At 40.6% G+C, this 24250-nt stretch overlaps 1 protein-coding gene across 3 annotated transcripts in view; it reads right to left on the bottom strand.

Annotated features, from left to right (window-relative positions):
* The window catches only part of LOC126236128 (glutamyl aminopeptidase-like), a 470917-nt gene that overhangs the window by 27579 nt on the left and 419088 nt on the right, over positions 1-24250 (bottom strand). For all 3 annotated transcript variants that reach the window (XM_049945203.1, XM_049945205.1, XM_049945204.1), the window contains 4 exons: positions 20245-20552; positions 10857-10945; positions 9934-10058; positions 8393-8599 (listed from right to left, as the gene is read on the bottom strand). In XM_049945203.1, the coding sequence (XP_049801160.1) occupies positions 8393-8599; positions 9934-10058; positions 10857-10945; positions 20245-20552 (729 nt within the window). The remainder of the gene's footprint in view (positions 1-8392; positions 8600-9933; positions 10059-10856; positions 10946-20244; positions 20553-24250) is intronic.

Raw genomic sequence — 24250 nt, 5'->3', positions numbered from 1 at the left:
CAAGAATTTCATCTCACTAGCTTGTATTTCGCTTGTCTCTCCTCCTATCATTACCCAGGTGAATGAAGCATGTCAGGATTGGTGCATACCACATTCAATACATAACCCTTTTGCTCTTTTGAGAGACATCCTTGCTCCCTATCAGATTTCTAATGCTGTTCTGGAATGAGCGCCACTCATATATATCTCTGTCATTTCTTCCATTCTCCTGTATTAATCTTCCCAGATATTTTTAAACTCTCCACCTTCCTCAGTCATTCCCCACCAGTTGTTATTCCACTGATGACTCTCCCCTTCTCCCTGGTTGTGATCATCATTTCACACTTAACTTATGCTAAATTTCATACCATGTTGTTGTTGTGGCCTTCAGTCCAGAGACTGGTTTGATGCAGCTCTCCATGCTACTCTATCCTGTGCATCTCCCAATACCTACTGCAACCTACATCCTTCTGAATCTGCTTAGTGTATTCATCTCTTGGTCTCCCTCTAAGATTTTTACCATCCACACTGCCCTCCAATACTAAATTGGTGATCCCTTGATGCCTCAGAATATGTCCTACCAACTGATCCCTTCTTCTAGTCAAGTTGTGCCACAAATTTCTCTTCTCCCCCAATTCTATTCAATACCTCCTCATTAGTTATGTGATCTACCCATATAATCTTCAGCGCTCTTCTGTAGCACAAATTTTAAAAGCTTCTATTCTCTTCTTGTCCAAACTATTTATCGTCCATGTTTCACTTGCATACATGGCTACAATCCATACAAATACTTTCAGAAACGACTTCCTGACACTTAAATCTATACTCGATGTTAACAAATTTCTCTTCTTCACAAATACTTTCCTTGCCATTGCCAATCTACATTTTATATCCTCTCTACTTTGACCATCATCAGTTGTTATGCTCCCCAAATAGCGAAACTCCTCTACTACTTTAAGTGTCTCATTACCTAATCTAATTCCCTCAACATCATCCGACTTAATTTGACTACATTCCATTATCCTCGTTTTGCTTTTGTTGATGTTCATCTTATATCCTCCTTTCAAGACACTGTCCATTCCATTCAACTGCTCTTCCAGGTCCTTTGCTGTGTCTGACAGAATTACAATGTCATCAGCAAACCTCAAAGTTTTTATTTCTTCTCCATGGATTTTAATTCCTACTCCGAACTTTTCTTTTGTTTCCTTTACTGCTTGCTCAATATACATATTGAATAACACCGGGGATAGACTACAATCCTGTCTCACTCCCTTCCCAACCACTGCTTCCCTTTCGTGCCCCTCGACTCATATAACTGCCATCTGGTTTCTGAACAAATTGTAAATAGTCTTTCACTCCTTGTATTTGACCCCTGCCACATTCAGAATTTGAAAGAGAGTATTTCAGTCAACACTGTCAAAAGCTTTCTGTAAGTCTACAAATGCTAGAAACTTAGGTCTGCCTATCCTTAACCTATTTTCTAAGATAAGTCATAGGGTCAGTATTGCCTCGCATGTTCCAGCATTTCAACAGAATCCAAACTGATCTTCCCCAAGGTCTGCTTCAACCAGTTTTTCCATTTGTCTGTAAGGAATTCATGTTATTATTTTGCAACCGCGATTTATTAAACTGACAGTACAGTAATTTTCACATCTGTCAATACCTGCTTTCTTTGGGATTGGAATTATTATATTCTTCTTGAAGACTGAGGGTATTTCGCCTGTCTCATACATCTTGCTCACTAGACGGTAGAGTTTTGTCAGGGCTGGTTCTCCCAAGGCTGTCAGTAGTTCTAATGGAATGTTGTCTACTCCCAGGATCTTATTTCGACTGAGGTCTTTCAGTGCTCTGTCAAACTCTTCACCCAGTATCATTTCTCCCATTTCATCTTCATCTACATTCTCTTCCATTTCCGTAATATAGTCCTCAAGTACATCTCCCTTATATAGACCCTCTATATGCTCCTTCCACCTTTCTGCTTTCCCTTCTTTGCTTCGCACTGGGTTTCCATCTGAGCTCTTCTTCATATTCATACAAGTGGTTCTGTTTTCTCCAAAGGTAGCTTTAATTTTTCTGTAGGCATTATCTATCTCACCCCTAGTGAGATATGCCTCTACATCCTTGCATTTGTCCTCTAGCCATCCCTGCTTAGCCATTTTGCACTTCCTGTTGATCTCATTTTTGAGATGTTTGTATTCCTTTTTGCCTGCTTCATTTACTACATTTTCATATTTTTTCCTTTCATCAGTTAAATTCAATATATCTTCTGTTACCCAAGGATTTCTACTAGCCTTTGTCTTTTTACCTACTTAATCCTCTGCTGCCTTCACTATTTCATTCCTCAAAGCTACCCATTCTTCTTCTACTGTATTTCTTTCCCCCATTCCTGTCAATCGTTCCCTAATGCTCTCCCTGAAACTCCCTAGAACCACTGGTTCTTTAAGTTTATCCAGGTCCCATCTCCTTAAATTTCCACCTTTTTGCAGTTTCTTTAGTTTTAATCTACAGTTCATAACCATTAGATTGTGATCAGAGTCCACATCTGCCCCTGGAAACGTCTTACAATTTAAAATCTGGTTCAGAAATTGTGTAATCTATCTGAAACATTCCAGTATATCTAGGCCTTTTCCATGCATACAACCTTCTTTAATAATTCTTGAACCAAGTGTTAGCTATGATTAAGTTATGCTCTGTGCAAAATTCTACCAGGCGGCTTCCTATTTCACTTCCCCCCATTTCGTATTCACCTACTACGTTTCCTTCTCTTCCTTTTCCTACTATCGAATTCCTGTCAGCCATGACCATAAAATTTTCATCTCCCTTCACTATCTGAATAATTTCTTTTATCTCATCATACATTTCATCCATCTCTTCGGCATCTGTGGAGCTAGTTGGCATATAAACTTGCACTACTGTGGTACGTGTGGGCTTCGTGTCTATCTTAGCTACAATAATGTGTTCACTATGCTGTCTGTAGCAGCTTACCCGCATTCCTATTTTTTTATTCATTATTGAGCCTACTCCTGCATTACCCCTATTTGATTTTGTATTTATAATTCTGTATTCACCTGACCAGAAGTCCTGTTCCTCCTGCCACCAACTTCACTAATTTCCACTAACTTTAACCTATCCATTTCCCTTTTTAAATTTTCTAACCTACCTGCCCGATTAAGGGATCTGACATTCCATGCTCCGATCTGTAGAACACCAGTTTTCTTTCTCCTGATAATGACGTCCTCCTAAGTAGTCCTCGCCAGGAGATCTGAATGGGGGACTATTTTACCTCCAGAATATTTTACCCAAGAGGCTCCATCACCATTTAACCATACAGTAAAGCTGCATGCCCTTAGGAAAAATTACAGCTGTAGTTTCTTCTTGCTTTCAGCCGTTTGCAGTACCAGCACAGCAAGGCCATTTTGGTTAGTGTTACAAGGCCAGATCAGTCAATCATCCAGACTGTTACCCTGCAACTACTGAAAAGGCTGCTGCCCCTCTTCAGGAACCACTCGTTTGTCTGGCCTCTCAACAGATACCCCTCCATCGTGGTTGCACCTACGGTATGGCTATCTGTGTTGCTGAGGCACGCCAGCCTCCCCATCAACGGCAAGGTTCACGGTTCATGGGGGGTTCATTCCATATCCTTGTGGTATTCATTGGCATCTGTTCAACTGTTCCTGGGCTTACTCTTCCATGTTTCCCAAAATCATCAAATTGTCTGCAAACACATTGCTTTCATCTTTTCTTAACCAATTACAACAGTGAAGAGTGATGGGGAAAATGCATTTTCCTGCCTCAAGTCATTCTTCTGTTCTCCCAATTTAATCTCTCTCCTCCCATTTTCACACAGCTCACATTCCCTTTGTCTATTTCTCTTATCCTCTGTACTTTGCTTTTCTACTACTGTGCTCTACACGGGCTTTCTATCACCCAATAAGGCTGCCAGTAAATCCATTCTATACTCCTAGCGGTGTCCCTGTAGCCATGTTGTCATTCTCTTATCCTTCGTTTTTTTACTCAAATTTGTGTTTCCAAAACTGAATTCGTGTTTCCAACACTTTCTCAAAGATCTTTGCACAATGGGTCATCAGTGTGATTCTTTGATAGTTTTTGCACTCTTTCCTATTACCGTATTTACTCGAATATAAGCCGCACTCGAATCTAAGCCGCACCTGAAAAATGAGACTCTAAATCAAGGAAAAAAAAACTTCCCGAATCTAAGCCGCACCTGAAATTTGAGACTCGAAATTCAAGGGGAGAGAACAGGTTTAGAGCACACCTCCAAATCGAAACAAAGTTGGTCCATTGTAATATGAGACACAATTTAGGTCGAATGAATGACGATACAGCTACAGTAGTTTGGTTAGATTCGTAAGCTTAGCAGTTAAGCTTTACCAGGTAGCCATTGCTATGCGTCAGGCGCTCCGTCCGTATTTATACGGGTACTCCTCCTTTTTCACGTGCTTCGTCTGGTTTGAATCTATTGCTTATTTTGCTTCGATCTGATAAGTGCCGTTTTCTTTGTTATAGGTGTTTACGTCACTCTAAGCTGAAAATACATTACTGTACTGTGTCATGCATTGTTTGTCGCATTCTGATAGTGCGTGTTTACGGACTGTCGCCGCTCGCGGCATGGCTTGCTTTTGTGCGCGCTACTGCCGCTAACAATAAAAAAAAGAGAGAGAGAGAGAGAGAGGAATCGTCTCATTAGCAAAACAATGGCAAGAGACTGCTATTTGTTGTTACTTACACTGCTGTTTCATAGATAATGATCAACAAGAACCAAATAATAGACTGCGTATGATAGGACATGTTCTGAACGAGAGTTTAGCGAAAATTTTTCTCCGTTTGAAAATCTTTGCGGCCGCTTCTTTAGTACCTCAAATTCTGCACAGAAATTAGAGTCATCTTAGATTTGAAAATCTAGTCAGTTGCCGTGCTTCATTTCTGACTGTATCACTTAATACGAATATAAACATGACACGATACATATATTCTTCCGCGTTTGCTGTTGTCTCACTCTAGTTTCGTAGTTTATTAGGCAGTCAAGATTTAAATGAGATAGCAGCAAACACAAAAGAAAACATGGCAAAATGTTTATATTCGTATTATTCTTATGGTGAAGAGAATACTGCATGCGGTTCACAATTCAGAAAAGTTCCTGTTAGCAACCATTTCTTCTCACAGATAGGAAAAATTTCCGAACGTAGAGTTGGCCATATTGACAAACATCCCAAACAGTCTTGCCAGTCGGATTTTCGTAGTACATTGAAATTCTGCTACATTCGAAGATGAACAATACGGAGTTTGTATTTACTTCGTTGGATAATATATGAAAATGCAGTGGTCGAAACTCGGGGCGGAGAAAAAAGCTCGTCTCCCACCTTTCTTTTTTTTTTAATTTATTTACTGACGCAGAGGTTTTGGCGCCAGTATTTATCTTTGTGCCTACAAACCATGCCTGTGTAGCGCTACATATATTCGACAGCAGAAGTTCGTTGTGGCGGCACCTACCAACATTTTTCAGAACTCCCGCTTGCTTTGCACTCGATTCTAAGCCGCAGGCGGTTGTTTGGATTACAAAAACCGGAAAAAAAGTGCGGCTTAGATTCGAGTAAATACGGTACCTTTTGAGAAGAGTGAGACAATTATCCCTTCTTCCAGTCTTCTTAGGTCCTCACAATTTTCCACACAGTTTTCATAACCTCATTGAGCCGCTGTATCCTCACTGCTCCTGCTGCTCTCACCATCTCTACACTAGCTCATCCAAACCTGATGCCTTTCCTCCTTTCCTCTTTCTCAGTGTATCTTCAACTTCTCTCCTTCTCCTCTTCTTCTTCTTCTTCTCCTCCTTCCTTCAGGCCTTCATTTGGGTTCAAGAATCTTCAAAATACTCCCTCAACACGATCTTGTTTTCCTTTTTATTTCTCACATCTTGGCCATTTTTATTTGCCATCCCACCTCTTATTTTTAACCAAAATTATGGGAAAGGAAGAGATGAAGCATCTCCCTATACACTAATATCCCTCATGTCCATGGCATTGCTGCACTACCTCTCTCATCATCCTGCAGACTCCAACCACCTCATTCCTTTATACATGACCAATTATATCCTTGCCCAAAATTAATTCTCCTCTTAGGGGTAGATACACAGACAAATCCACTTGCACAGTCCTTTCATATGCCAACCTGTTTATGGGCCAGCTACAGCAAACCTTCCTTGCCAACCAAGATCTGATTCAGGTTCATTGATGATAACCTTCACAATGTTGACTCTGTCCTCATTCATCAACATTTTAGGACCTTCACTCTTGTCTGTTTCACCTCATCCTCTTCGGCTCAGCATGTCACCTTCCTGGGTATTGAGCTCTGTCTCACCAATGACTCTATAAAAACCTCCATCCACTTAGAGCTCATCGACCTGCAACAGTACATCCATTTTGACAGCTACTATCCTTTCCACATCAAAAGGGTCTCCTATAGAGCCTAGCCACATGTAGACGGTGGCTCTGCAGTGATAAAAAATCCCTTGCCCAGTACGCTAAAGATCTTATTAAAATAAAAGAGGGAAACATTCCACATGGGAAAAATATATCTAAAACAAAGATGATGTGACTTAGCGAACGAAAGCGCTGGCAGGTCGATAGACACACAAACACAAACACACACACAAAATTCAAGCTTTCGCAACAAACTGATGAGGCAACAGTTTGTTGCAAAAGCTTGAATTTTGTGTGTGTGTTTGTGTTTGTTTGTGTGTCTATCGACCTGCCAGCGCTTTCGTTCAGTAAGAAGATCTTATTAAGGTCTTCATGAATAGGCTGTAAGTCACAAACATATATTCTGAGCCATAGCTACAAATGACCCTAATTTTCCAACCTCTCTTGTGAATAAGTTGTGAAGTAGCATCCCTATAATTATCCATTGTCAACCTGGAATGGACACCCATCACTGACATGTTTACTACCTTTTATTGTATCCTGGGAAGAGAACATTCTTTTTAAAATCTTTCCTAACTCTCCCAAAGAGGGTACTCTGCTGACATCCCAATATATGAACTATTCAAGCCCTTTCTTATGCTGTACCTACTCCCAACCCCTTGCTTGATAGGTGAAAAACTTGTCAAAGACCCAAGTGCAAAGCCTGTCCTATGCACCCACTCAGTACATGCCTCTGAGTACAACATGCTGCTCCACAGCCAGCTCTATCTGGATCCTCCCTGTCTTTTTCAATACCAGCTTCTCTGAATTGCATGTATGGGAATTGTGCTTACAACACATCCTGCAATCCTCCTGGCCTCAATGTCCTCTGCCCTCACACATCTTCACCCATGTTTCATGTCTTCCGTTCCCTCTTCTCCTTGCATTTCCCTCTACCACTATCCACCTAGGCATTAATCTACCCTCAAAGTATTCTCTGATTAAGTTCACTCTGTTATCCCCCCTCCCTTCACCCACTCCACCACTTCACATTCATCATCTACCGCACATTAACTTCTCCTGTCTGCGTCAGTTCCACATTCCTATCCTGTTCCCTTGTTGTTTTTCCCCCTAGGTGTCATCTTCTCTACGCTCCTTTTTCTCTCATCAACCCCACATCCATCAGGCTGCAGTGCTGGGATAATGTGGTTGTGTGTGTGTGTGTGTGTGTGTGTGTGTGTGTGTGTGTGTGTGTGTGTGTGTGTGTGTTTTGGTGACTGCAAGGAAAGACATTGCCTGAAAGGTGAGAGATCATTTTAATCTTGTTTACGTCCCTGTCAATCACTCAACTGTACTCTGAGTATTTATCTTTACCCTTGACCTATATGTTTTTTATATACTGACAAATAGAAGTCCAACAGTAAGTATTATAATTCACTTATCTTTCCTTTTTCCTACTTGCAAACCAAAAAACCAACCATCTTATGACTGAAATGGCTTTTGCAGTAACATCAGATTCTGATGCCCTTTCTTGTATTTTTCAGAGCATTAGTCCGTTTACACAGTTTGTCCTCTAATGCACATACCACAATTCTCATGCTTCCTCTGTGACAAATATACTAAGCTGCCTTTGTCAAATACCTCAAAAGATTTTAGCTGGAAAATAATAACTTTTCTCTGCGAATAACTGAGCCATTTTTCCCTTCCCACCCTATGATAAATCACTGCCTGTAAGATGCATACTTTTAGCACATGGCAATGACCAGCTGTTAAAGATTACATTAATACACCATTTACATCACTTATTGTGGAGAAACATAGAAGCGCCTAAATACTAATACTGGTACAAAAGGATTTTTAAATGTTCAAAAAATGATTCAATCATGTTTTTAAATTAATGTCCAATACAGCCATGTACTGTTGTCCCTGGTCTTAGTAAATGGTTAGATTCATTTTTTTAACATTCATTATGGACAGCTAACATTAATATTATTGACCTTGAGTAAGCCATGGGCTTCATCAGATCCCTGTAGCAGGTGGAACATCTTGGTGAAGTGTGTGGTAGCAACAACCCATGGCACATACTCTGTCTCATTGCTCAAATATCGTGTGAGCTCCAGGGCTGTTTCATACCTGAGTTGCCCTGCAGCTGCAAGACTGAAGGCATCATCCAACAAATGTGCCCTGTCAGCAGTATCCAGTGACTGTAAAAGTACATTTAAAACATTTTATTACACTTAGAAACTATCGTCCATATATATCTAAAAGTAATGAAAGATGTGTCCCTTTGCAAAGTAGCTGTACACTCCTTTATAGAAAAGTGTAAGTCATCCACTCGCTCCCTCTCCACTCCTTTCTCTAGCCATTGTTGTTCTGTTGTTATTTAACTTCCACTGTGTATGTTTCTAACACTCAGTGCACACTTAAACACTTTTTCTTTCAAAGAAATCCATTATCTTAATATTGTTTGACAATTTGCATATAACTCCATCACTTTTATCTGGAGGTCTAGCATCTAGTGAATTTTAAGATTTTTAGTTGTGTTGTGAATTCATTAGATTTACAATATCATTGAAGGTTAACTGTAAATTAGTTGTTATATTTTTAAACAACAGCCCCACCCATCACAACGTCCATAAGAATTAAAGTTTGTTTCCTATAAATTTCTATCTCGAGTATTACAGAACTGTAATTACAAAGAAGTGGAAGGCAAGTGACATAGAAAGTATCAAATACTGTTGTTTAGCATTCCTTAGGCAAAATATTCCTGTTATGAACTGTGAAATTTAACAAATATCAAACAACCTGCTTTTAGTGGTCCTATTCTACTAAAATTGTGGGGAGTGTTCATTTGGGTGTGTCCGTGTGAGAATGTGAGTATTTTACTGCAAAAAGAGCAAAAGCTCGAAAGCTAGTGTGGATAATGTTTTCTGTTACGTGTTTCTATGCTCCAAACATCTATCTGCTAAAGTTGAGTGGCTGCCTTCCCCTTATTGTATGTAAAATTGTGGTTGTTATTATGTAAGCAATCTAAGAGAGAATTTTTTCTTGTTTCATTTGGAAGGTAGAGGTGTCAGAAATGCAAAGTAAGAAAGACATACAGTATATCTGACTCTGGCTATAAATATTAAGCTACCAGTATAAAATAATGGCAGCTATTTGTTTATATAAAACAAATGAGAACTTTTTTTTCAAAGTAGCAGCTGTCTTTCTAGTTTACTTGGTTAAACTTAACTGGCATAAACAAGTACAGCATTATGTAGTAGAGTGATAATTTGTTGTTGATACAGTGTGCAGATTAAGTTTCTATGATTTTATTTCCCTTGCTAATGTATACCTTAACTTGTTTCATATCTGTGAGGTACTGTTTCTTGATGGACTCTACAGAACATGATGAATGAAAGAATTTTGCTTTTTGTGTTCAAAGATAAAGATGCCCAAACTTGGTAAAGATGTCCAAACTTGGTATTTTCAGTTTTCTATGCCCTTATGCCTGACTGGCATAATATCTACTCCAAAAACTACTGATTCCACTTACCCGAGTATTAGTTTTCAATAATGAAATAAGAGCATTCCAATCTTCATAGTCATAGTTCACTCTATAGTAGCCAACTTCATGTCTATTCAGCTTTAGCCAAGTAGCATTACCAATTTCCAGTTTCTCTGCAAAATGAATGTATTTTTAAAACATTTTACACATTTTGCACATAAACTCGTTATTATTTCTACTATAATCAGGTGCATTAATTTAAAGTGTCTAATTATTCAATGTAAATCAAAATTAGGCACTTGTCTGCAACTAGTTTTTTTGTTAAAGGGTTATAAGAACAGCATGTATTGGATCTAGATTACTTCAGCATTACAATTGTGTCATATATCTGTTAGAATGGGTTGGAATAATCAATAGTAATAACACTAACTCTTCACTGCCCTAATGTATGTCTTCTGGTTTTGCAATTTCTGTTTGTTATACTCACAAATTAAATTTTTATTCATCACTAATTAGTTCTAAAAATGTGACTTAACTAAGCAGGATATTATAACCACAACGTTAGAGTTAATGCTTATATAATGATCAGCTCATACATTTGTGTATCTGAATTGAAGAAATAACTTGCAAATTACTTGGCCACCACAGAGGATCAATATAGCAGCTAGTCTAAACTGCCAGTGGTGAAGATTTCAATCCATGAACAGCAGTAGATAAGTTGTTCCTCTCACTAGATATGAATGATTGACTGCAAAATCATTTAAAACTTCCTTATTCAATAAAGAATGCAAATGGTGCTTTAATATGACAATACAAGCTGATCTTTTAATGCAACTTGACAACTACAAAGCTATTGCTTTCACTTAACATGCCAATGATTTTACTTTTCTTGGAGATACTCCCCCATCCTCTTCAGACAGAATTTGTATTAGTAAGGAGGATGATTAAAATAATGTCCATATATCTCTTACTTTGTGTTTCTGTTGGCTGCAACCACACCCTCTTAGTCTCCGTAGGATTGTCTGAAGTGATGTAAGTGATGGGTATTGCCCACTTATATCTGGAAGATATAAAATTAAAATCATTCCATTAAAGTTCTAAATTACAATACATTTCATGTAGTCTAAAAGTTTATATGCACAGGAGTCCAGAAGTGCTGTACAATTACTGTTCATGAAGTAGCACAGACCTGGATAATCCACTTATCACATACATGTATATGTGTACACAAAAGCATAGAAAACCAAAGGCAAATGGGGTGGTGGTGGTGGTGGTGGTGGTGGTGGTGGTGGTGGTGGTGGCAGTGGCGGTGGCGGCAATGGGAGGAGGGCACAGCTCTAGGGCAAGGAGGTGGTGTTTAAAGATAAAGTACCCAAAATCAGAACCTGTGAGTAAGTGTCATGTAGAAATCGGAACATATGAGCATGTGTGACCCACTGTAATTATCAAGCTTACTGCAGCATATAGAATCTGCATGAAACACAAACTGTGGTAGGAAGCTAATGATCAGTATGGCATGTGATCACATGGTGCACATAGACTGGCCACACAATAATGTTGTCACACAGATGAAAAATTCACATTAAATGTTTTAAACACAATGAACGTGGTTTTCAACAGCTTTACTCTGGAATAGTTATTCAGAGATGAAGACGCTTGCGTAGGATACACTAGTGTGGACTTAAGGCACCAACAACAAAATCTGATAAATTACATTACATTACATTAGTGAGTACCAGCTTTCTTTTGTACTTGCGACAGTGAAATACCCTTAGGCATGGAAATGCTTGTTGGAGTAAATGCTAGAGCTAGAGGTAAAATATTCAATTATATAATGTGCTTATTTGGTCAATGCACCCATAAATAAAATCTGCCACAGCATCTACAGCCATTATAGTTGTCCAGCCTTTTATGGTAACAACATCTGATGACAGTGTACGGAATCTGTATGAAACACAAACTGTATATGGAAAAACAGAAGCCAAATGTAAATGTTGTGACAAGCTGTACCTTTATGTACTGTCATTGCAACTGTATTAACATCTCAATGGGTGTCATATCTGTTCACAATATACACCGAAGCACCAAAGAAACTGCTATAGGCATGCCTATTCAAATAGAGAGATATGTAAACAGGCAGAATATGGCGCTGCAGTTGGCAATGCCTATATAAGACAACACGTGGCTAGCACAGTTGTTAGATCAGTTACTTCTGCTACAATGGCAGGTTATCAAGATTTAAGTGAGTTTGAATGTGGTGTTATAGTCGGCACACGACCGATGGAACGCAGCATTTCCGAGGTAGCGATGAAATGAGGATTTTCCTGTATGACCATTCCACAAGTGTAGCTGTTTAAGCTAGTGGGGTCTCTGCAATGGTGTGGGGCGTGTGCAGTTGGAGTGATATGGGACCCATGATATGTCTAATATGACTCTGACAGGTGACACATACGTAAGCATCCTGTCCGAGCACCTGCATCCACTCATGTCCATTGTGCATTCCAACGGACTTGGGCAATTCCAGCAGGCCAATGCAGCACCCCACACGTCCAGAGTTGCTACAGAGTGGCTCCAGGAACACAATTATAAGCTTAAACACTTCCATTGTCCACCAAACTCCCCAGACATGAACATTATTGAGCGAATCTGGGATGCCTTGCAACGTGCTGTTCAGAAGAGATCTCTAGCCCCTCATACTCTTACAGATTTATGGATGGCCCTGCAGTATTCGTGGTGTCGATTCCCTCCAGCACTACTTCAGACATTAGTCTGGTCCATGTTACATCATGTTGTGGCACTTCTGCGTGCTCACAGGGGCCCTAAATGATGCAAGGACTAGCACATATCTACACCTTCCATACTGGCAAGCACATCATGGTCTTCAGCGGCATCTAAGCTGATTGAAGTAACGTTACCTATCGATCATTCCATTTTCAACTGTCACAGATGAAGATGATGATGGAAGTATTGCTAGAGCTGGGTATGCAACAAGTGTACCACTTTCACTGTTAGAACCAAATTCCAGAAGACGTATCCTAATTATATGCAACATATGTGACAGGAACTTAGGGGAGGTCTTCTGGCCACTAAACCAACGTGTAGTTGTTATGCAGAAGATTTTGAAGTCACATTCACTTGCATTAAATGTAGACTGATATTGCATGCAACCATGTGGTTAATTTCACATTAACCACATCCAGTTCAGTAGTTTACATGACCATTAATTCTGGACAGCAACAGGAAACACTACTGCATCAGTGACATAACTGATGGGATAGCCAATGAAAAGTTTTCTGCTATTATAACAGGTAATACTTGAGATATTCTGCCAGCAGGAAACATTTCAAACCAGCACTATCCATATCTAGCAGGGATGCACAGACCACGGCCCACAGGCAGCATGCGGCCCGCCACTGATAGCAGCCCACCTTTCACTGGCTGCTCTCTCTCTCTCTCTCTGTCTTTTCCTTTCATGCTTCTTGGAAACACCTGTGCACACCCTTGCAGAACTTAGTTCTTTTGAGCTGTGCTAGTCTCATGGCATGTTATTTTCCAACTTGTCCACCTGCACAACAATGCAGACAAGGCAACAATAGCTGCACTTGGGCCTGCAGAGAATGACAGCATTTAGTCATCAGTGGTTTGTGTGTTTTTGTTTGTTTCTCTCTCTCTCTCTGTCTATCTATCTATTATCTTTCTGAGGCCCTTATGCAGGGTTTGTGGCCCGCTGTACTAGCAAGTCTGTACACTCGATACATAGTCAACAGAGGCTCTGGAGTGCAAAGTATCAACTCATTAATACACGACATTATGGCTAAAGAAGTAATTCATTAATGTAATGGTGTTACCAAAAAGATAAATTTTTGAAGTTGGGGTGTTACCAAAAAGATAACTCTTTGAAGTGCACCTATGTTTCCACTACAGTATTGGAGGCACAGATGAGATAGGCTGCTTCAGCAATGTTTTTGCAGCATTTAAAATCGCAGAGACAGCATAGTATGTGCAGTTTGACAAGGCCATGAAGATCACATGCTAGAGGATGACATGCAACATAAGCAGGATGAGACTTTGTGATTACTCAAACCATGCTTGATGCTATAATGTGAACCTGCTGTGCCCCATGTCATGGCGAAGGAAAAATATGAAGGTAGGGGACTATTAATTGCTGGAAGTTCAAGTGAACCTTAAATAATCATACCACTTAGGGAATTAACAGTACAGGATGGGAAGTAACACAAAGTACAGGCATTGGGGGGTGTGCACGTTGGTACAAACAATGCCTATTGCCCGAGATCTAAGGTCATACTTGGATCATTCTAGTGACTGGCAGAGAAGATTACCCTTGTTCACAGAGTTTCAACAAGGCTCACACTTTGCAGCCCTGTCTCCAGAACTTATTGTGGTCCCCTGATTCTGAGTTGAATGGAAGACATCAACCAGAGATGTGGAAGGCTCTGTGACAAGCCAGGCTTCCTAGACATGCATCAGAATTGAGAAAGGTAGGGTCCCCCTAAATGGGTCAGGTTTGCACTACACATCAGAGGCTGTTATCCAGGTAGGTAACCATGTGTGTGGTGTACACAAAGGTATTTTAGATTAGATGACACACTATCCAGTCCAGATAACGAAAGCTGGTAAAGACCTGGCAGTATCAGTGGCCAAACAAATGTGCCCTACAGGTGAGAGTATTAAAATCCTAGCAATTGACTGCCAAAGCATTTGCAACAAAGTACCAGAATTTGAAGCTCACTCCTAAGAAACAGTGGAGCTCACATAATATTAGACACAGAAGCTGGTTGAAACCATATGTTGACAGTAGTGAGATCTTTGGGGAAAAATTAAACACATACCAAAATGATAGGTTAATGATAAATGGAGATGGTGTATTTGTCAGAGTAGATAAGAAACTCAGATCCACTGAGACAGAAATTGAGACTGTCGGTGTGAGACTGTCTGGACAAAACTCAATATCAAGTATGGGCACAACATTATAATTGGATCCTTCTATCAACCATCAGCCTCACTTTCTGATGTAACCAATAACTTCAGAGAAAACATCAGTTCACTGGTATGTAAGTTCCCCAAGCATCCTATAATCATCGGAGAAGACTTTAATTATGTGACAATCAACTCAGATAATTATAATTTTGTTAGTGATGGACATGAAAAGACATCCTGCGAAACATCACTAAATGGTTCTCTGAAGACTATCTGGAACAGATAGTTCAGAAGTCCGCTCATAGTAGAAAGACAGGGTGAGTCTAAAAGAACTTTTTAACTTTGGAATGATATAGAAATTCATCGAGGTAACTTACAGAATTGGTAGATACATCATTTTGAAGCAAACAACCTCAAGTTTCACATAAAAGCATCAAGTGTCATTTTGGTTTGACGCGACTAAAATTTGTGATGCAGCAAACATCCCACTGGTTATCAATTTCTTCCCACACTCATCACAGCACTTGTGCAATGGCAGCATAGATTCAGTTTTTCAGGTCGGCTAAGTTGTTGGGTAGGGGAGGAACATACACATGGTCTTTAATGAAACCTCAGAGAAAGAAATCCAGTGGTGTCAAGTCTGGGGAGCAAGGTGGCCATGCAATTAGCCCTTCATGGCCAATCCACTGACCTGGGAAGCGATTACTGAGGAAACCTTGAACTTCCATGAGGAGATGAGATGGCACACCATCTTTCTGGTAGTAAACCATCACATCTCAGTCATTTTGTGGACTGCGGGCAAAGCTCTCCCTAACCTGTTTGACATAATCATCAACATGTGGGTGAACTGATGATTTATCATGTTGCAGTAAAAAACCTGTCTCAACAAAGTTCTTGCGCCAGGAGTAAATTGCAGGCCTTGTTGGAAGGTCTTTAGCAATTTAAGCTGAACATTTGTTGCAGAGTTCGTTTCATGCAACCAAAGCACACAGTGAATACACTCCAGTCCACTGAAAGTAGTCATTTTAACTGTGCACTGTGCTGGTGTTCCTGGTGGCAGAATGGGGTACTGATGCACTACAGGAATCAAACTTGTGGCTGTTTGCTAAAAAATAACACATCTACTGATTCTGTAAGTTATCTCAATAAATTTCGATATCTTCCAAAATTATAAAGTACTTTTAAACACAATATACCACTGATCCCTTGAACAAAAAGCCATTCCCAGTAGTTAGAATAAAACACTGTTCACACCCATCTACAAAAGGAGTAGCAGAAGTGATCCACAACACAACTGCCCAAAATCCTTGGCATTTGTTTGTTGCAGATTCTTAAAACATATTCAGAGCTCAAATGTAATGACACATCTCAAACGGAATCTCTTTCATGTCTACCAACATGGATTCCAAGAACATAGATCGTATGATACCCAACTTGCACTCCTCGATTTCCAAGAAGCATTTGACTCAGTACCACACCTATGCTTGTTGCTGAAAGTACAGCCATATGGAATATGAAGAAAAATTTGTAGCTAGATTGAGGATTTCGTGCTAAGGAGGATGCAGCATGTTGTCTTGGATGGAGAGGTATCCACAAATACAGAAGTTGCTTAAAGTGCACCCCAGGGAAGTGTTTTGGAATCCTTGCTATTCATGCTGCATGTTAATGATCTTGCAGACAATATTAATTATAAACACAGACTTCTTGCAGATGATGCAGTTATCTACAATTTAGTGCTGTCAGAAAAAAAGCTGCACAAACATTGTCAAATCACAATACTCTCTCAAAGTGATGAAACACTTGGCAACTTCCTTTAAAAAGAAATATAAAATTTTGCACTTCATAAAATTAAAGAATGTAGTTACCTGGAGGACAATATCAATGAGTTAGAACTCGGAATTGGTCAGCTCACACAAATATCAGGAGTAAAATGCCAGGAGTAACAATCTGTAGAGATATGAAATGTAACAAACACATAAGCTCAGCCATAGGTAAAGCAGTTGGCAGACTTTGGTTCATTGGCATAATACTAGGGAAATGCAATCAGTGTAAATACTAGGGAAATCCAATCAGTATACACAGGAGACTGCTTAAAAATCACTTGTGTGATCCATCTCAGAATACTGCTGAAGTGTGTGGGACCTGTACCAAATATGATTAACAGGTCATATTGAATGTATACAGAGAAGATTCATAATATTGTATACAGAGAAGAGCAGCACAAATGGTCACAGGTTTGTTTCACCCTTGGGAGGACTTCCAAGAGATGCTGAAGAATCTGATCTGGCTGATGCTTGAAGATAGGCACAAACTATACTGAGAAAGCCTGCTTACAAAGTTTCAAGAACCGGCTTTAAGTGATGAATCTAAGAAGGTACAACAACACCTTACTTATAATTCCCATAGAGCTTGCAAGGACAAGATTAGAGTAATTACAGAGTGTGCAGAGACATTTACATACGGTAATCATTATTCTCACATGCCATATGTGAATGTAATGAAAAGAAGCTCTAATAAATTGACAATGGGAAGTTACCATCTGCCATACACTTCATGGTGGTTTGTACTCTACACATGTAGATACAGATGTAAAAAGAGGCACACAATACCATTCTCTTGGAAATACATTGGCATTTCACTGCAGTTTCTAAAGGCAGTGCTGAAGGAAATTAAAATATTTTTAATAGAAGACCAATGTGCTGTAAATGCTGTTGTGAAAAGTAAGAAAGAGAATCCATGGCACAGCAGATCTTGTGGACCAATTGTATAAGGGGGCACATGGCACTTAGGCATCCAGGATTTTAATACACTACCAACATTAGCTGCTGCAGAACAAAACTTTTGAACTCGTGGAAGGTTTCTTGCACAAGTCCAAATCAGTTGGCTCCACTAAGGACAGAAAAACTGTTGCAAATGTAATGATGCATCAGATGAGATTCTTAGAGCAAATATTCAAGATACACCTGAAAGTAACTTTCTTTGGCTCTGGCTCTGAGCACTATGGGACTTAACATCTGTGGTCATCAGTCCCCCAGAACTTAGAACTACTTAAACCTAACTAACCTAAGGACATCACACACATCCATGCCCAAGGCAGGATTCGAACCTGCGACCGTAGCGGTCACGCGGTTCCAGACTGAAGCGCCTATAACCGCACGGCCACACCGGCCGGCGTAACTTTCTTTCCTCAGATGAAAACTCAGTACAATGGCTGCCTGTAAACTGCAAAGTGAAATAAATAATAGTGAGTGTTTACTTTGGATGTCAAGTGACCTCTCTGTTCACATCCCTAGGAAGTACTTGCTATGACACGCCTACGGCTGAATGTCTGCTGGCCGCAATATTCAAATGCTCGTGGCTCCACTAGTACCATGGCAGATTGAGGAAGTCAGCAGGGAGGCCAACAGAAGGCGACTCCGGCTGTCACACCGACACCACAATTGTCACACACAGTTAGAATAGACGTACGCAGATTGACACTTTATGTTCTGTTTTTGCGGCCAAGCTCTGCAGCCAGTCAAAACGAAGTAATCCTCTACAAATGAAGTAATCCTCCACGAAGCAAGGATTTAAGCTCTCGCTGAAGAAGCAGAAACGAGTGAAATCACCTGCCTGGAACTGATGATCACCACCAGAGCCACTGCAACTGTAGCTGTAGTTATACAGGACACCATTCACTGCTGCTCTTCTGACCAAGATGGGGACCGGACACTACCAGCTAGGCAGGTCTGGACTAGGACAACATTTCAGGGATTTTAGTAAGGAAATTTAACTTGACATCACTCATACTCTTAAAAGAACTTAGCATTCAAGACGAATGGAGTAGTAATGTTTCAGAACTTATCTTTTGTTTCCACTACGTAGTCTAGCAAGTGACTTCATTCTTGGCAGCAGCAAGAACAGCCTTTTATGCCATCTCAGAATTATAGAAGAAGTGTTTGTTTATTTGGTGTTTAACCTGGAAGACTCTCCAAGTACATTTAAGTTGTTTGTTCAAATAATCAGAATGGTGTGAATAAACAGTTAGTTAATTCAGTCAAGCGTGCATGTCTTGGGTTGGACAAAGGTACCATTATCTTTTGTTTCTCATAGTTATGTCATTTAGTCTAAGTATAAAATTGCTGTCGTAATATTAGTTTTGAGAATAAAAGAAATTCTGTACATAATAATTGTGAATTATAATGTCTGAAACAGAAGATATAAACTCTATAAATAACGTATTTCCTATATATTTTTCTCAATGCATACAATTGTACCATTTAAAATCATTAACAAAGTTTTTACATCAGCTTTTTGTTTTAAACCATTATAACTACACTATTCAAACCACTGGCACATCTCTAATATGACATTTCCAGTTATGTCACTATACCCACTCCAACTGTAAATAAGATGGGTGTGATCTAATGCAATGAAATATAAAGTGTTAGCCATACTAGGTAAATGTCTGTCATTACTTAGTACAACAGAATGTAAGTATGTTTATAGAATAGTTTGTCCTTGTATTATTTTTCTACAGATCCTTTCTGCTGTCTGTCACACATATGAGGTCTGTTAAAAAAATTTGGGGAACATTCGTAATTTCGCGCTAATGATGTATGGAGTGAAATGCAGTTGGCATCCTTGCAGACACCTGTGTTTAATATGTAACTGCTGAAATTTTCATTGTTGTGTGTCTGTTAGTTATTATTCAGTGTTGTATTGAGTAGAACATTGTGTCACAGTTTGTGTAATTCGAGATAGCAGTTAGAGGAACAATGCGCCAGCATTAAATTTTGTGTGAAACACATAAAAACCTTTACAGAAACACACCAAATGATGCAGGAAGCCTACAGTGATGAGTGCTTAAGCTGTACCCAGTGTTACAAATGGTTCACATGGTTTAAAAATGGCTGGACAGAAGTTAAAGATGACCTTCGATCCAGATGCCCTTCAACACCTACCGACAACACTCATGTCTGGAACGTCAACTAAACTGTACATGCCAATAGGAGACTGATTGTTTGAGAGAGTGCAGAAGAATGTAGCATTTCAGTTGGATTATGTCATGAAGTCCTGACACAGCATCTTGGAATGCATTGTCTTACCATCAAGTTCGCCCTGATTCATCTCTGTTGATGCATGACCGTTGCACAAAAAATGAAATCACTGTGCTGCTTCATCCTCCATACTCACTAGATAAATGAAAATTCGCAGACAGCGCTTTGCAGCGCGATCCAGCAAGAGGCGTACCAAGACTGTTTCTGGAAGTGGGAATTGCAGCACTGGGAGCAGTGTATCAATTGCAGAGGAGAGTATTTGGAAGGAGACCATGCACAATAAGTAAAAGATAAGTGCAGAAAAATTTTGTGGACGAAGTTCTGGAATTTTTTGAATAGACCTTGTATCAATATGATTTGTTCTAATCTGTATCACACTTACCCGTATGGAGTGTCACTAGCATTGTAGGTAGCCTTGGGGTTTGAGAGAAATCTCTTCTGGCTGAGAAAGCGTGAACCTGACTCTAAGCCACGAAGTACTTCAACTACAGGGTAGCCCATTTGACGTGTCCATGTATCCATCACTGAAGCTACTTCAATACCATCATCAGTCACTTGCTCCTGAAGTACTGTCCAAAGGTCTGATGTCACAGCATTGTCAAACTCATACTTCTTCAGAAAAGCTGAGATGCCTAGCCGGAAAGCTTCTGACCCAAGGAAGTCTTCCAGCATGCGAATGACTGCTGCCCCCTATATGGAAATAATACAAGGAAGTTAATGGAGATACTTTAAATTGGCAGAAAAGAGAAAAAAGAGCTAAACATTTAGTTATATTGTTAACAGAAATACAGTTAGCATTAACTGAATTTGCTATTTGACTTTATATGCCAGAGAAGTACACAGGAATCAAGGAAGATGCCATGGCTGCACTCAGCAGAAAATGCTGAATGTATGGCAAGAACTGCGTGAATGTTTAAAAGGAAGTACAATACATTATGATTACAGAAATAATGTCTCTTCTGGACAATAAAAGTCTTACATCAATGGAAAAAGACACACAAATGGTGAAGACCGTGAACAGTGTAAGTTTAGCATATCTGCACAAGCGGCAATAAGTATGCCACGTGACTACTGCGCACACAAACCAGTCACCTGGGGAACTACAAATAGGGTCATGGAAACGGCTCCAGAGGAGGTAGAAGGCATTTATCTACATGTATTCACTCCAAACAGATCACCCCCAGCTATGCCATGCCACTATCTTCTCAACACCACTGCCTCTGGCGTCTGTTTACGAATATGCTCTGCTGCAAAGGACTCTGCCAAATTTGTTATCTCTCCCTGTTCTACTGCCATGGGACTTTTGACTATGCCAGCAGTGCTTGACTACATGTGGTACACTCTGAAGCATTTCCTCAAGATATCTGTGTTGTCACGGACTATGTCACATGGAAAACTCTGAACTTGCTTACATTATTGTCAAGTGTCACTGATCGCACCTAATGATACACACTCGACTTTTGGAATGTCAGATGTCTATTCCTTCTTCTGTGCTTTCTTTCTTGTGGACTTTTAATTTTCCCCAGATACAAGGATCCAGCATTTTAAGTTGTATTAATGTTTGATGGTATGTAAATACTGTAATCAGAAAAGTGTTTGTTTATTTGCTGCAAGTTACAGCAAAGTAAATGATTTTTAATTATTAATGCACGAATACTCTGAAACCGGAAACCAATGAGTAATTTTTGAGTTACACGATACAGGAAAATATTTCATAATTAATAAGATATAACTCAATAGAAAAAACAAAAAAAATGGTGTGTGGAACATCACCTGCAGGCACAATGAAAATTATGTGTTGGTCTATCACAAAAAGCTGTGGCAACTAGGTTGTCAAAACATGAAAGGAGCTGGAAACTAGGAAAGATAGATTATACCTCTGTGAAAATATGCCAACAGGAAAGTATCTATACAACAGACATTCTACATACTGTCAAGAAAAATAGAAAGAAGACATTACTTGAAATCCTTGAAATGCAAAAAATGCTGGTTCAGTTTTCACCCCCTCCCTCATTAAATTTCTATTATGGATGTATGACAGAATCAGGTTACAACAGTAAAATCAACTTTGTTATTCACATTTAATATGTGACAATTTTTGCAATTTTTAACACACTTTTACTACATTGCTTTCTTGTCTATCTGCCTGTTCAGTACAAATTTGGAAATTGATTTTAAACTAATTTCCCAATGAGCCGCAGACTTGAAATTTTTAACATTGCTCAGAACTAGATGACAATACAATATTAACTTGCTTTTTTGTCTGTCTGATCCGCCTAGATCTGATAGGAGTAGGGGGTGAAAAAGGCTGGTAACACGTAACGTCTCAGCTGCCCTGCAGGACCAGCATGTTGTGTAAGTGGTATCGGAATGCACTCCAGGCAGTATGCGTGAAACCTGATGATGGCTGCTAGACAACACTGGCTTTGCAACGCTAGTCTCCCTGTGCTGCAGGGCGGCACCCTCTTTGGTGACCAATTAGTGGTCTTTGCCCCATAATAAATCTAGCCGCACTGCGGCTCTGCCTTCAGATGTGTATTCTCTGTGCTCTCATGTCATGTTGGTTTGGTCTCAGATTTTGCTACTATTTGGGTTTTCATCCTTGAATTACTCGTTTGAACTTTGTTAGTCTGCCATGCTATCTCCATGTCTGTTTTCCTCTTGCTGTTGTGCTACTGTTCACACTTGACTAACCACCGCTGGCAGCCCATGGCCAGTTGGCCAGTCTGCTGGTTCTTTCGGTCATTCCCAATCTTGTCAGATTCTGGTCACAGTAGCTTGCAACAATAAAACAAGACTAAAAATCAGAAAAAAGTATTTAAATAAAAATAAATGTTTAATATAACATGTTCTTAAATTGGACTAAAAAGTATAAAATAATTTCTCCTATCCCCATACAGATTCCTGACCGCACGCAGATATCTCTTAAAATTTGTGATTGTGAACATTTAATGGCTATGAAAATATTTGTAAGATTTGTAACAAAAAACATGGGTCACACAGTAGATAATACACTCCTGGAAATTGAAATAAGAACACCGTGAATTCATTGTCCCAGGAAGGGGAAACTTTATTGACACATTCCTGGGGTCAGATACATCACATGATTACACTGACAGAACCACAGGCACATAGACACAGGCAACAGAGCATGCACAATGTCGGCACTAGTACAGTGTATATCCACCTTTCGCAGCAATGCAGGCTGCTATTCTCCCATGGAGACGATCGTAGAGATGCTGGATGTACTCCTGTGGAACGGCTTGCCATGCCATTTCCACCTGGCACCTCAGTTGGACCAGCGTTCGTGCTGGACGTGCAGACCGCGTGAGACGACGCTTCATCCAGTCCCAAACATGCTCAATGGGGGACAGATCCGGAGATCTTGCTGGCCAGGGTAGTTGACTTACACCTTCTAGAGCACGTTGGGTGGCACGGGATACATGCGGACGTGCATTGTCCTGTTGGAACAGCAAGTTCCCTTGCCGGTCTAGGAATGGTAGAACGATGGGTTCGATGACGGTTTGGATGTACCGTGCACTATTCAGTGTCCCCTCAACGATCACCAGTGGTGTACGGCCAGTGTAGGAGATCGCTCCCCACACCATGATGCCGGGTGTTGGTCCTGTGTGCCTCGGTCGTATGCAGTCCTGATTGTGGTGCTCACCTGCACGGCGCCAAACACGCATACGACCATCATTGGCACCAAGGCAGAAGCGACTCTCATCGCTGAAGACGACACGTCTCCACTCGTAACTCCATTCACGCCTGTCGCGACACCACTGGAGGCGGGCTGCACGATGTTGGGGCGTGAGCGGAAGACGGCCTAACGGTGTGCGGGACCGTAGCCCAGCTTCATGGAGACGGTTGCGAATGGTCCTCGCCGATACCCCAGGAGCAACAGTGTCCCTAATTTGCTGGGAAGTGGCGGTGCGGTCCCCTACGGCACTGCGTAGGAACCTATGGTCTTGGCGTGCATCCGTGCGTCGCTGCGGTCCGGTCCCAGGTCGACGGGCGCGTGCACCTTCCGCCGACCACTGGCGACAACATCGATGTACTGTGGAGACCTCACGCCCCACGTGTTGAGCAATTCGGCGGTATGTCCACCCGGCCTCCCGCATGCCCACTATACGCCCTCGCTCAAAGTCCGTCAACTGCACATACGGTTCACATCCACGCTGTCGCGGCATGCTACCAGTGTTAAAGACTGCGATGGAGCTCCGTATGCCACGGCAAACTGGCTGACACTGACGGCGGCGGTGCACAAATGCTGCGCAGCTAGCGCCATTCGACGGCCAACACCGCGGGTCCTGGTGTGTCCGCTGTGCCGTGCGTGTGATCATTGCTTGTACAGCCCTCTCGCAGTGTCCGGAGCAAGTATGGTGGGT

This window comes from Schistocerca nitens, chromosome 2, assembly GCF_023898315.1.
Source record: "Schistocerca nitens isolate TAMUIC-IGC-003100 chromosome 2, iqSchNite1.1, whole genome shotgun sequence".
In the NCBI taxonomy this organism is placed as follows: Eukaryota; Metazoa; Arthropoda; class Insecta; order Orthoptera; family Acrididae; genus Schistocerca; species Schistocerca nitens.
This window is presented reverse-complemented; position numbering and strand designations above follow the sequence as displayed.